The following is a 14,784-nucleotide window of genomic DNA, read 5'->3' as shown; positions in this document are numbered from 1 at the left end:
TAGATGTTTCTAACTCTCTATCCCTCCCCCTTCTTCTCTGTGAAAAATCAATAAAAAATAATAAAAAAAAAAAAAAAAAGTCTAACTGCGAATTAATCCAAAATAATGTTTCAAAGTACTTTTTCAAATTTTATACATTTACCACATAAAAAGGTTTTTCATTTTTCATGTAAGGTCTGGCAATCATATATCTGCATATACATTCCAACATCTTCAATTACAGTAGTCACCCCTTATTTGCAGGGCATATGTTCCAATACCCCAGTGGATTCCTGAAACCATAAATAGTACTGAACTCTATACATACTATGTTTTTTTCCTATACATACATACCTGTGATACAGTTTAATTTATAAATTAGGCACAATAAGACATTAACATCAGTAATAATAAAATAGAACAATTATGCCCTAGCCGATTTGGCTCAGTGGAAAGAGCATCAGCCTGCGGACTGAAGGGTCCTGGGTTCGAATGCAGTCAAGGGCATGTACCTCCTTGCAGGCTCGATCCCCGGCCCTGGTTGGGGCATGTGCAGAAGCAACCAATCGATGTGTCTCTCTCACATCGATGTTTCTCTCTCTGTGTCTCTCTCTCCCTTCCACTCTCTCTAAAAATCAATGGAAAAATATCCTCAGGTGAGGATTAACAAAATAAAAAATAAAAATAGAAAAATTGTAACAATATACTGTAATAAAAGTTATGTGAATGTGGTCACTCATTTCAGGGGATCCCTTGCTGAAGTCTTCTTATAGGTTCAATATTTTCTGGCACAAACATTGCTGTCAATTGGAATGTGTTTTCTGTTCATGCTTTCCATCCACAAATTTAATGCCCTGTCCATCTTAACTTACTAGTATCAAGCATTGTGGCCTCAATTTTTGCAGTTTAAGGTGCAACAGCAAAATTAGCACAGATTTCTTTCTCCTTCTTCACAATTTCACAGACAGAAGATTGGTTCTTACCTTAGAGCTTAGCAACCTCAGCATACGATTGTTTTTCTTTCCTCATTAATTCAAGCACTCTCTCCTTTTCATTTAAAGGAAGCACTTTATGGCTTTTCTTTGGCATACCTGAATTGCCAGCATCTCCACTCAAAACAGTGTGCAATTTAAAACTTAGGAATTGATTATGGAATTATTTTGGGAATTATCCATTTAATATTTTTGAACTGCAGTTGATCATAGGTAACTGAAACTGTGAATATGGGGAGACTATTGTATCTATTCCCTGTGTAAAAATCCTTTTTCTTCACATTGCTTAAATTTACATTGACGTTTTTATTTTAAAACAAGTCCACTTCATTAATAAATTTAAAATAGAAAGCTAGTTTTACAGGATGTTCCATGTAGTGAAACATTTGGATATAAACCTACCTCTGTCAAACCTATATGAGGTTTCCTAATAAGGTTCAGTAAACAGCTATTCAAAGTTCTGGTCAGCAGCAGATTTGTAGATTTTCTAAGCATATCATCTATTTCTGTTGAGCTAAAAACAAAATTTCATATTATTAAGCTTTCTGACAGGGTACATACAGTCACAGCACTATTTACATTTTAGGGCAGTAATTATTTGTTGTAGGCTGTGCTGTGCATTGCAGGATATTTAGCAGCATCCCTGGCCTTTACTCACTAGATGTAAACAGCATCCTTCCCCCTAGTTGTGACAACCCAAAATGCCTCTACACATTGCTAGATGCCTCCTAGGGAGCAAAGTTACCCCATTTGAGAACCACTGCCTTAAACATAGGCTAACATTTTAGCACTACTTTACTTTTTATTTTAGTAAAATATTACTCTTACAAATCTATAAAGCACAAATATTTACACTAGTTTATTTTTAAAATACAAATAGAGCAAGATTTGATAAAGCATAGGTACTTCTCACTACTCTATAATGTTCTCCATTCTAATGCAAGCACTCTTTTCAATTTCTGCCAACCCAAATTCTGGCAGATCTGAGTATTTTCCTCTAATTCTTTATATCTAAAATCAAAGTGAATGTGCCACCAGAAGAGCTTCAGGGTGATTTGACATCAGACTCTCAGAAAACTCTAATATGTCAGTATTGCCCCTAAACAAGCAATGTACTCACCCTGATTAAAAAAAAAAAAAAAAGAGGTAGTTGCCAATTCCTCACTCAAATTATACTTAGAGAAATCCTGTATAACATTCTTCTCAGATAAAATATTTGTAAATGAAAGGGAGAAATAGTTCATCTATCATGATAGATAATGTCTTTCCTTTAATTTCCCTGAACTTCCTTGAATGCTAAGTCAGTGCATGCTTTTTCTTCCATAAGTAAAAGCAGAGAAAGAAAATCTATCAGTATCTATTGTCCTATCTGTGCCAGCAAGATTTACCTGACAATAACCAGTATTTCCCCCACGCGGTTTTTATCCTAATTGACAATTTTTTCCCTTAACCCCTTGTCCTTTGAGCCTATAAACTGTACTCCTCCTAATTTTTAAAGAATACTTCACAATAATGAAATCTTAATATGTAGTAAAACTCCTAAAATATTTTACAGTTTAACCTCTTATGAAAAGGGAAAATTTCTTAAAGATCATATTAGTTTCAGATGTTTCCTCTACAACTAAATAATTGGGACTTTGTATGTCTATTCATAAAGTCACTTCATTCTCTGGCCTGCTTTTATTCATATATAGTACATATGGTATATAGTACATTTGTACTATAAAAGCTCTGAAGTATCTTCTAGTTCTAAAAATCTAACTCCAAAATATGTTTAAACATAGTAAGAAAGCTTTAAACACAGAAAGTAATTTTTCCATAACCCTTTAATGACAAATAAAAAAACAAACACAAAGCATCTCTAAGCTTTGTTAAATTAATAGCATTGTTACAGAGTTAACTAGACAACTGAATAGTGAATTAACAAAAGTGATTAATATTTTCATCAAAGATAGAAGGAAAAAATTGACAATATTTTCTGTTATAGCATTAGTACACAACATTCACCATTTAGAATGTTAGGAGTTGATAACAGATGAATGCATGAATTACTGTTTTCAAAGATGACTAACTATAACCAGAATCTATTTGAGAGTATATAAACAAATTCAAGCCTACCCGTGTGTAAGTCTAGTTGTTCCCTATCCCTTAATTTCCTCATCTAATTCTTCCCAAATACTCTAATTTCAAGCTCTTGAAACTTCTTGAATATGTTCCTTCCTCTTCATCATCACTGATCCTGATTATTTCAGGATCCTTTTCTTGAACCACTGCCTTCACTTTTTCAATGTGACTGACTATTGTTTTAATCCCCTCTAATCTATCATCCACATTGAGGCCAGAGTAAATTTTCTACAATACAACGCTAATCATGTCATTCCTTTGTTAAAAAGTCTTCAATAGTTCCCCCAGGCTTATAAAACAAAACACTCCAAGCACCAGTTTTACATCTAATATTGTAGTATCCCATCCTCTCCTAAATCCAATGTTTCTAGCATGTACCAGGCACTATACTGAGCTCTTTATACACATATATTACCTTATTTAATTGTTACAACCACCCTCTGAATTATTTCCCTCATTTTACAGATGAGGAAACTGCAAGTTAAACAGATTAAGTCACTTGCCCAAGGCCCTACTATGGCTAGTGGGTATCAGCCTCAAGACTCAAACTAAGAGAGATCAACCAAAGGACTTGTATGCATGCATATAAGCATAACCAATAGACACAGACAGTAGGGGGGTGAGGGCATGTGCTGGGGGGTGGGAGCAGCCAAGGAGAGGTCAATGGGGTAAAAAGGAGACATATGTGATACTTTAAACAATAAAGAATTTAAATTTAAAATAATAATAAAAATAAAGACTTAAACTAAGGTCTAACTCTGAAGGTTATATTCTTAACCACTGCATTATACTGTCTCTGTATCAGATCAGAACTTCAGAATGTTAAAGGAAAAACAAGATAGGCATAACCGACTGGTGGCTCTCACAGTTCAAACTCCACTATTGAAAACTACCACTGTAATAGCTTGTTATTCCTTTTCAGTTAAGACTCATTTGTGTCCACTATTTTCAAATGCCAGATTCTACTGTGTGATTCTGCATGTTGTGCTGTATAGAGAATACGTTACCTCTAGTGAGTTTTATGACTGAACATAAAAACTAATGTCTTTAAAATACATCTTCAGAGACTTTGGAATAAGCGGTTAGGTATGTGATGAAGCTTAAGGCAGTGGTTCTTCAACCTTCAAGTGCATCAGAATCACCCAGAGAACTTGGCACAACCCAGGGCCCCACCCTCAGGGTCTCTAATTCAGTATGTGTGAGGCTGCATTTCTAAGTTTCCCATGTGACACTAATGCTACTGGTCTGGGGATCCCGCGTTGAGAATCACTGGCTTGTAAGAAACACACAGCACAACAGATGCTATGCATTAGGCATTTGTCTTCCTTTCTTCTTCTTTCCTCTCCAACTCATATTATTCAAGAACAAAAATTAAGGAATTCTATAAAGCCCTAGCCAGTTTTACTCAGTGGATAGAGCGTCGGCCTGCAGACTAAATGATCCCAGGTTTGATTCCGGTCAAGGGCACATGCCTGGGTTACGGTCTCGATCCCCAGTAGGGGGCGTGCAGGAGGCAGCCGATCAATGATTCTCTCTCATCATTGATGTTTCTATCTCTCTCTCCCTCTCCCTTCCTCTCTAAAATCAATAAAAATATTTTTTAAATTAAGAAAAGAAATCCTTTAAAGAATCCCTACTTACAGGAAAAAGCAGTGTAAGACCTAAAACCAGATACCCTATTACCCTGGCAGAATACACATTTCTTTTTTCCATTTATTTAGACGTTGTTTAAATCCAAAACAATAATAATTACAATAAGAGGCACAGGTGCAACAAATTATAATTTAAAAACTGTCATTGTTCTCACTGTTTCAACTTGAAAAATAAGTAACTCATATCTGAACTGCCTTTATGGCTTTTTCTAACTTAAAATTCAAAAGCATTTAACACTGAAGGGTATTTCCTGCTATTCAGTATACAAATTCAAAAGAATGGATTTCAGAGAGGGAGACATTATGAAAGCCAGCATCACCACGCTCTCCTCCAGAGAGTATTCACTGAAATATATCATATGTTCGTTCCTTTTATGTCAGAAATTTTCACTGATATATCAGATTTATAACAACTTAATCCCATGTGTCACTAAAATATGGTAGCCTTTCCAATGAGATAATAATCCACTAAAGAGTCATGGCCTGGAAATCAAGTGTTAATGTTTCACATAAATAGCTATGATAAGGATACATTTCTTACTAGTTAGTAAACTTACCTCCGATGCAGTGACTCTGAAAATTTAAGGCTGGCATAAATAAATTCTTTAACTTGAATGTAAATATGAGGCACTGACTGAGACATGGGGAATTTCTTTGGGAAAGATTGCTGGAGAAAGAAAAAATTAATGTTGTTTTCAAAATTTTAGAAAAAGATATTTTAATCACCTACAAATATAAAAATTAAATTGACTGCACATTTGAATTAATAGTAAATACCTGCACCTTAAAGTCTACTGTTATATTTTTACATTATTTTTGATATTTTGAAGAAAACCAAAATATTTCTGAAGAAAATAATATAGCAATTTACCTGTTTCTCAAATCATATTATCAGACTTCTCTCAATCCCTCTGTTCTGATAAATATCCTGCAGAAGATGCCTAGCTGTCAGCTGTCTGCTTCTCTACATCCACAATAAAGTACAGAGTCAAGTTGGTCTTGAAGGTTATGGGCCAGCTTCCTGATTCAGAGTCATCCAACAATTCTAAGACTCCCTTCACGCACCAATTCAAGAAGAAATCCCTATCATTCCCTAACTCCTAGAATACCTTACAATAGCTTTCTAACTATTATACCATCAAACACTGGTATGCAGCCAATGGTTTACAAACTGCTTTATCAGCCAACATCCATTAGCAAATTCTTAGTTTCCAAAAGGTAAACCCTCTCCAAGATTTTTAACTAAAGCCACTTACCTATCTTCCAGAAGTCTAATCTACACTTCTGTCTTTACATTCATTGCAATCTAGTTATATCAGTAAAAGTATTCTCACATGGTCACTAATGACCTTGTGAATGTTAAATCCAATGGACTTTTCCAGCTCTATGTTACTTGATTTATCTGAAGTATCTGACACAGTTGGCTCCCTCCAGCTTCTTAAATGATCTCTCCTTCCTTCGTATTCATTTCCTTGGTATCCACTTCCTCTTATTTCTCTATCTTCTCTATCTCTTCCTCTAGCCATCCCTTAATTATTGCTATGCCTTAGGGTCTATCCTACATCTTCTCCTTTTTCCATACATACTGTCCTTAGATGATCTTGTCTACTCTCATGACTTCAATCACCATGCAAGTGCCAATATCTCCCAAATCTATAAATTCAGGCCAAATCTTTTTCCTGAAGTCCAAATCCATATATTGAACCACCACTTGGACACTTCCATTTGGCTGCAACACTTAAAATATAACACCCGTGTTTGATGTTATTTGAGACATACTCATAGATCCAAAAATGTAATTATCGTCCACTCCTCCTAAATCTGCTCCTCTTGTGTTTCCTATCTTGGTCAATGTTACCACCATCCAAGGCAGAAACTTGGTTATCATACTTGACCCCTCTATCTTCATCATCTCTCATATGCAAACAATCACCAACTGCTATTGTTTCTACCCACTAAACATCTCTTAAATTCCATGGCCATAACTCTCACTCAAGTCACCGATTTCTTATCAAGATCCCCTGCAATAAACCCTTAGCTGACCTCCCTGCCACTGGTGTAAGGCTTTTTCCAATCCATTCTCCACACATTAGCCAGAGAGATCTATTTGGAAGATATTTCAGCTTTAAGAATTTATTTTAATGACATTAAAGACAGAATATAAATATGTTCTTATTTTAGCCAAAGGGTTCTAATCAAATTATCAAAAGACTGACTTTTGCACATATGTTCAGTCTTACTCTTTTCTCATTCATAATTTACACTGAAAATAACTCGTCATTTGAGAGAGTTTCACATTTGATTAAAGAGGATTTACATACACCACACACACACACACACACACACACACACACAGCCAAGAGATTATTACTAAATAATTTATGGGATTTCTTTATAAGCTGTCAAGTTTAAATTTTCCACATTGCCTTTATCTTAACAGTACAACTTCTTTTTAATGATAATATATGGACCAATAAATACAACTCCTAACAAATTTAATCCTACTATATATTTTGGAAGCACCCTACAAGCTAAGTCAAACATCCTTTTAACTATAAACCTATTTAGAATACTTTAGTGTAATTAGAAGGAACATTAGAGATTATTTAGTTTAACCTCTTCACTTCACAGATGAGCCACAAATGCCCCAATAGGGTAAGTCACTTGCCCATAATAAGCCACAGGAAGAGCTGGTATATGAACCCAGACCATTGAGATACTACAGCCTGAATAAACTTTATTACCAATAACCAAAACTAAACAAAACCAAGCCATGAGATGGAGAATATTTTGTTCATTGTAAAGGGATAACATTGTAAAGGAACAACTTTGATTGGGACTTTAAAAATATTGATTGAACCTGGCTGGCATGGCTCAGTGGTTGAACGTTGAGCTATGAACCAAAAGGTCACGGTTCGATTTTGGTCAGGGCACATTCCCAGGTTGTGAGCTCAATCCCCAGTGCGGGGGTGCAGGAAGCAGCCGACCAATGATTCTCTCTCATCATTGATGTTTTTATCTCTCTCTCTTCCTCTCCTTTCCTCTCTGAAATCAATAAAAATGTAAAAAAATAATAATAAAATAAAAATACAATCTAAAAAAATGTATCGACTGAGAATAATTATTCTGGTCTTGTGTGTGCATTAGAATCTAGCTATTAGGCTTATGCAATGGCAGTGTTAGCTGTAATCTAAAGCTATGCATTTAATTACTTGGTCCTATATTTAGTGACTATTACACATAATATGCTTAATTTATATATATATATGACATAAAATTTACAATCACCATTCACACATTTTACTCAGAATTCACTTCTGTTCATTGTAAAGGGATAAGAACATAGAAAATGACTAAATTATAAAGAGCTGAAAAAATAATAAAGAATGGTAAGGAGAAAAAACCAAGAATAAAGGGAATAAAAAGGTGACAATTATAGAAAATATGATACCCCTTTCCCATGGGTTCTGATTCTATCTAGAAATACTAGATAGGTACAAGTATGTGTGTTCGTGTGTATACACACACATGTGCAATCATAGGTAGTCCGAGAATACTCTACATGGTGGTGTATTTCCTTTCTGTATCCTGTCTTTTATTCACACATTTGATTTCAAAAGTACATATTCCTACTTCAGGAAAGAAATCAACAGGTGGCTACTGCCTTCACTCTTACTTAACCAAGATAAATTTTTTTGTAGAAGTACATTTCTAGAAAAAAAGCCACAAAAGATCTTCAACAGTGACAGACATTTCAAAGAAATACTCCTCTTTTTCCCTAGACTATACTTATTCCTATAATTTACTCAACATTTAGTATATCTAATTTGGAATCCACCCAACATTAGCAACACCTGCCCAAAGAAACCACCTAACATTTGGGACAACTGTTGCTAGTATCCCCAGGAAAGTCCCTTCTTAACTTCACCAAAACAGTAACAGTCATAGTAGTAACATAATCTTTAACAAAACATAATTAATTTTCTTAAATAACACAACAAAAAATTGCCTCAAAAAAAGACATTCTCACTTACAGTGTCAGATTAATATTACGTAGCAATAAATACCCTAAGTTTATTTTCAAGAAAATTCTTGAATTAAAAACTAGCTTGTACCTTTTCAAGGTCTGGATCTTGAAAGGGAAATTTACTGATGACTATTTTATATTCTTCTTCATTAGTAATAGGGATGGGGCTATAATTATCTTCTTCAAAAATGTCCCTGTTAAGAAAGAAGAGGGAATTGAACTATCATTAGAGTCCTGAAGGACAATATATTTTTTTAAAATTTACAACTATTACCAAAGCATTTTTAAAACTGATTTCAGAGAGAGGAAAGGAGAGAGAGAGAAAAAAAAACATCAATGATGAGAGAGAATAATCAATCGGCTGCCCCCTGCACTACCTCTATTTCTAAAATACTAAATATAAAAAATTGTTGATATTTATACATGATTCATCAAGACTGTCATATCCTTGGGACAACATTGTTCCAACATCACTCCTAAGAAATGTTATTACAAAAAGCTTAAATGAGGATTTTTTAGTGAGTGTTAATAGAAGTGCATCACCTTGTTCACTTAGATATTATAGAAAGAAAGACTTCTATCATAGTATTCATAAGGTTTGCCCTCTAATTTTAAAAATTGATGGGGTAAATGCCAAGCTGGGGTAAATCGCTTAACATATTTTCTAATTGAATTTCATCAAATATTATTGCCACGTAACTTCTATCATATTACAGATGACAAAGATCTAAGATTTCATGATTGACTTTTTTTTCCAAATGAAGGAAGAAAAGGAGGGAAGGAGAGAGGGAGAAAGGGCGGAAGGAAGGGAAGTTTTTAGAATTTAAAAAGAAGGGAGATTTCTTTTTTTCATGGCAATAGAAAATTATATAGATATTAAAATAATTTGTCTATGCCCTATAGGCAAGTGATTAAAGCAAAAATAATTTTCCTTATTAGATGCTTTTAAGATTTTAATCTAATTATGTTGTTTATAAAAATGGCACTTTTCCCCCCCAAACAAAATTTAAAAGCATAAATTTCTAACACTAAATAAATACCTTTGAATACCTACAGCCTTTGACCCAATCACTAGGAAAACAAACTACAGAGATTAAAACTAAAAGTAGTACATTTAAAAATTAATTACAAGTGGTGCAGCTACTGTGAAAAATAATGTGGCAATTCCTCAAAATATTAAACATATATTTATATATAATTCAGCAATTCCACTTCTGGGTATATACCCAAAAGAAGTGAAAACCGGGATTCAAACAGATATTTGTACACCAATGTTCACAGCATCATTATCCACAATAGCCAAAAGGTGGAAACAATTGAAATATCCATAGATGGGTCAATTATAAATAAAATGTGGTATATACATACAATAGAATATTATTCAGCCTTTTAAAAAATGAAATTTTGAAAGTCACTGCAACATGGATGAACCTTAAAGACATTATTCCAAGTTAAATAATCCAGACACAAGAAAGTACAAATATGTATTTAAATATGTATCCCACATTTATGAAGTACTGAGAGCATAGAGACAAAGTAAAATGGTGATCAGCAGGGGCTAGAAGAAGGGCATGGGAGTTCTTGTTTAATTGGTATAGAGTTTAAGTTTGGGAAGGAAAAAGTTCTGGAGAAAGATAGTGGTGATGGTTACAATGTAAATGTACTTTATGCCACTAAACTGTACATTTCTAAAAGGTTAAAATGGTAAATTTTATGTTATATATATTTTACTACAATAAAAAATTATTATAAGCATTTTTATTGCTAAACACAAAATCAATTACTTTAGCATTTGACAAACTTTTTCACCACATTAAGGCACCGTGGCTCAGACTAACCTGAAAACTGTAGCCCATTTCTTAAGCAGTGTTTCATTGTATTGATCTCTTATTTCAAATAAAAGGTCAAAAAGTCGGTTCACTGGAAAACCATAACCCTAAAACACACACATAAAAAACAGATAAACGTTCATTTTTAAATGAAACTATTCATTTTTAAAATGTTGGAAATACTGGAGAATTGTTTGAAAGTAACCATTTACTATATCACATTATATGCCATTCCAACAGTATGAAAAAAAAGACATTCTTTTGACTTTCTTAGAAAGAGTTTTATGAAGCTAGAATAATTTTGCCATTTCTTCCCTCTCTCTTTACTCTGGATTTCTTGGTTAGCCTTAAAAAGTATCAGAAGTCAGACTGGTGAAAAAGTTCAAGATTGATTATCTAAACTGTCTTGAGAAGAGGGTCCCTAAATAGAATACAAGAAAAGGGAATATGCTCTCTAAAACACGCTAGCTTCCTTTTGCACCTTCAATGTTAGAGTGACTTGCTGTATAGGGAAATTTTACATCTTTTCCTCAAACATACTTTATTTCCAAAACTTTATTTCTTTCCAACTCCAAATTCATTGAAATCTTATCCATATCAGGACCAAACATTTTCACTCATCTCACAGGTCTGTCAAGGTTTACTTCTTCATCTTAGTTCTTGATCCTATCTCATCCTGTTAGAACCACTCCACGGATTATCTATTCACTCTACTGTGCTCCTTTCTTTGGCTAAATAAATATGCTAAATCACCTCTCATCTTTAAGTCAAGAACAAAAGAAAAAAGCCCTCCCTCAATTTTCTGTGCCCAGCCAGCTGCCTCCCTGTTACTCCTTTCATAGCCAAACCCTACAATAATCTAATTCCCATTCCCATTGCTGTATTAAAACTGCTCTCAACAATGACACAGATTACCTCCCAAATATGAAATTAAATGATCTCACTCTACCTTACCTCTTTTTCTTGAAACACTGCTTTGAATTCTACAATACTCTCTCTCCTTGTTTTCTTAGCTATAAATAAGGTAACCAGTTTCCTTTTTCTCTTATCTCCATACCTCAATCTTTTCTTCTAACTTTCTAGGGCATCTCAAGTCTACTGACTTCAAACACTAGTTTATTATTCTAAATCTGTATCTCTGGCTATACCTCTGTAAATTCTAATTATTTAATTCTAACACCTATTAGACATCTCCAGTCAGTCTGCCAGAAAGTACACTCAATTTAACGTATCTCCTCCCATTCCAACTAAACCAAGTGTTTTTCTTATTTCCTTTCTCTGTTAATAATTCTATCATCAGTCCAGTTTATCAGGAAAAAAAAAACTTGAAAAGAAACATCTAATCAGTTACCAAATTCTTTTGATTTCACCTCCTTTACGAATCTCTTTCAAATCTATCATTCTTCTCCATCATTTACTACCTTTTTTCCAGAAATATTCCCAGTGCCACTGCTTTATTTCATTTTTTTAACATCTCTTGCCTAGACCATTGTAAGAGCTTCCTAAACTGAAATTCCAACCATGTGTCTCAACTCAATCTATTGCCCAAACTCTCAAAGTTATCATTTAAAAGTGTAAATCTGATCATGCCATTCCCCTGGTTAAAAACTATAGAAGGCTTACTAAAGTCCCACAAGATGTGCCACAGTCTGGGTCAAACTACATTATCAGTTTCAGGACCACTATTTTGCCCTTCTTTGCTCATACCCATATGCTATATATAGTTTCTGACACCATCAAGCTGTTCAACCCACCTCATGCTTACCACATCATTACCTCTATCTATAGCTTACACATGCTATTTTCTCTGCCACTAATGCTCCTTCCTTCAAATCTACTTGAACTCATCCTTCAAAATCCAGCCCACATATCAACAATCTGTATATAGCCTTTCCCAATTCATGAAATTAGTTATTCCATCTTCTGTGAGCCCAAAGCTCTGTAATATATTGCTATAATAATATATTATACTTCTTTTTTTTACAACTAAATTTCTTGAATCCAGGGATTTTTATATCCATACCATATTACTAATTTTTATGTCTCTATCATTATATGCACCATCTAGCTGCCAGCATTTAGTGAGTGCTCAAAATGTTAGTGAATAAATCAGTAAATGTTTACTTTTGATCTGCTTAATAGGCAGAACTATTAATATGCTGGTACTACATTTTTACTTCATTGTTTAGTCAGCTTTGTTTTAAGTGATAAAATAATGACATTAAAAATAATGACATTTAAAAATTGCATAATAAACCAAATAATATGCAATATTCTTTAATCAGTTTTTATGAAAATACCTTCCCCAATTCTTCAACTAATGGGTATAACTTGAAAAGCCAGTGTTTACTAATTCAGTAAAAGACCCACCTAATGCTCAGCTTGTCAATTTTCAATTAAATAAAAATACTGCAGGATTTCTGAATAAGTAAGGACTAGTATGTTTTCCTCAATCTTATTTCAAAGCTGTAAGATTAGAAAGGTATACTTACGAGGGTTTATACACCCATCACTGTGACTTTTTAGTGCCTCTATTACCTGAATGTTTTCTATTACTCTTCTTTGATTATCTGAAGAGTTCCTTGGAACCACATCAAATACTCTCTAGATTCAGCTGTACTCAAAGTGCCAGTCTAAGATCAGTTTGTTATGGTTTACAAAGAGATAAGGAGCTTGCACCAGCACATAAATCAATTGGGGAATCCAATGAGCTATCACCTCATGTCTGTTAGAATAGCCATTCTAAAAAACACAAGATATAAAAAATGCTGGAGTGGATGTGAAGAAAAGGGAATCTTGTACACTGTTGAAGGGATTGTAATTTGGTACAGCCACTATGGAAAACAGTATGGAGGTTCCTCAAAAAAAACCCTAAAAATAGAACTACCATATGATCCAGCAATTCTGCTGCCAGGAAATGAAAACACTCATTTGAAAAGATATCTGGACCCCTATGTTCATAGCAGCAGCATTTACAATAGCCAAAAAATGGAAACAACCTAAATGTCCATCAATGGATGAATGGATTATGAAGTTTCGGTGTACATATATACAATGGAATATTATTCAGCCATAAAATAATGCAGAAATCCTACCATTCGCAACAAGATGGATAGACCTGAAAGTATTATGCTAAGTGAAATAAGACAGACAGACAAAGACAAATACTGTATGATCTAACTAATATGTGGAATCTAAAAAAAAACACACCACAAAAATAAAACTCATAGAGAAAGAGATCAGACTTGTGGTTACCAGAAATAGAGTGTAGGATGAGGAGAAACTAGAGGAAGGTAGTCAAAAGGTACAAACTTCCAGTTATAAGTACAACATGATGACTATAGCTAACACTACTGTATGATATACAGAAAAGTTAAGAGAGTAAATCCTAGGAGTTCTCATCGCAAAAAGAAATATTTTTCCTTTTTTCTTTTTACTTTCCTTTTTATTGTTCCTACATGAGAAGATGATGTTAGCTGGACCAACTGTTGTAATCATTTCACAATATACATGTAAATCCTATCATCGTGGCTATATTCCTTAAAAGTATGTAGTGATGTATGTCAATAATTTCTCAATAAAACTGGGAAAAATATAAATCAATGCTGCTACTACCTACATCAAGAAAGTCCTGCTACAAAAAAAAAATGCCAATTGAGCTAAACTTTGTAATTAGTGATGTGGTTGTATTTATATTCTGACAAAAAGTTCCTTTTTATTATGGATCCATAACAGTTTGCAGTCTAGTAACAGTTTGCAGGGTGTGATCCCCAGACTAGACTTCGAATTGCAGAGCTTTAAGCATTAGGATAGCAAAACTCCCTGAAGTTACTTAGAGATAGGCCTAAAAAATTAAAGCAGTCTCCATTAAAACTACGCAAAAGTTTTTTGTGTTTTTCCTCCTAGAGAGATCAGTATTACATACACATTTGTCACAAAATTTATGAAAACAAAAGCCCCCACATTATTTTGGCCTTATAGTTTATAAGCCATACAAATAATAAAGCTATAAGGCAAATAAAATAATTTATTAAAGGAACTTGTGGAATCTTCTACTTGGGTGTAAGAATAAAGGAGACCTGCCCTAGCCAGTTTGGCTTAGTGAATAGAGCGTCAGCCTGCGGACTCAAGGGTCCCAGGTTCGATTCCAGTCAAGGGCATGTACCTTGGTTGCGGGCATA

The 14,784-nt window shown here is 34.0% G+C and overlaps 1 protein-coding gene across 1 annotated transcript in view; it reads right to left on the bottom strand.

Moving 5' to 3' along the window:
- Positions 1–14,784, bottom strand: part of EXOC6 (exocyst complex component 6) — a 106,974-nt gene that overhangs the window by 68,356 nt on the left and 23,834 nt on the right. Inside the window, exons 12-15 of the mRNA XM_014531568.1 lie at positions 10,613–10,710; positions 8,863–8,968; positions 5,305–5,414; positions 1,374–1,485 (exon numbers count right to left, since the gene is read on the bottom strand). Of these exons, the coding sequence (XP_014387054.1) occupies positions 1,374–1,485; positions 5,305–5,414; positions 8,863–8,968; positions 10,613–10,710 (426 nt within the window). The remainder of the gene's footprint in view (positions 1–1,373; positions 1,486–5,304; positions 5,415–8,862; positions 8,969–10,612; positions 10,711–14,784) is intronic.

The sequence above is a fragment of the Myotis brandtii genome, unplaced genomic scaffold, assembly GCF_000412655.1.
Source record: "Myotis brandtii unplaced genomic scaffold, ASM41265v1 scaffold810, whole genome shotgun sequence".
Taxonomy (NCBI): Eukaryota; Metazoa; Chordata; class Mammalia; order Chiroptera; family Vespertilionidae; genus Myotis; species Myotis brandtii.
This window is presented reverse-complemented; position numbering and strand designations above follow the sequence as displayed.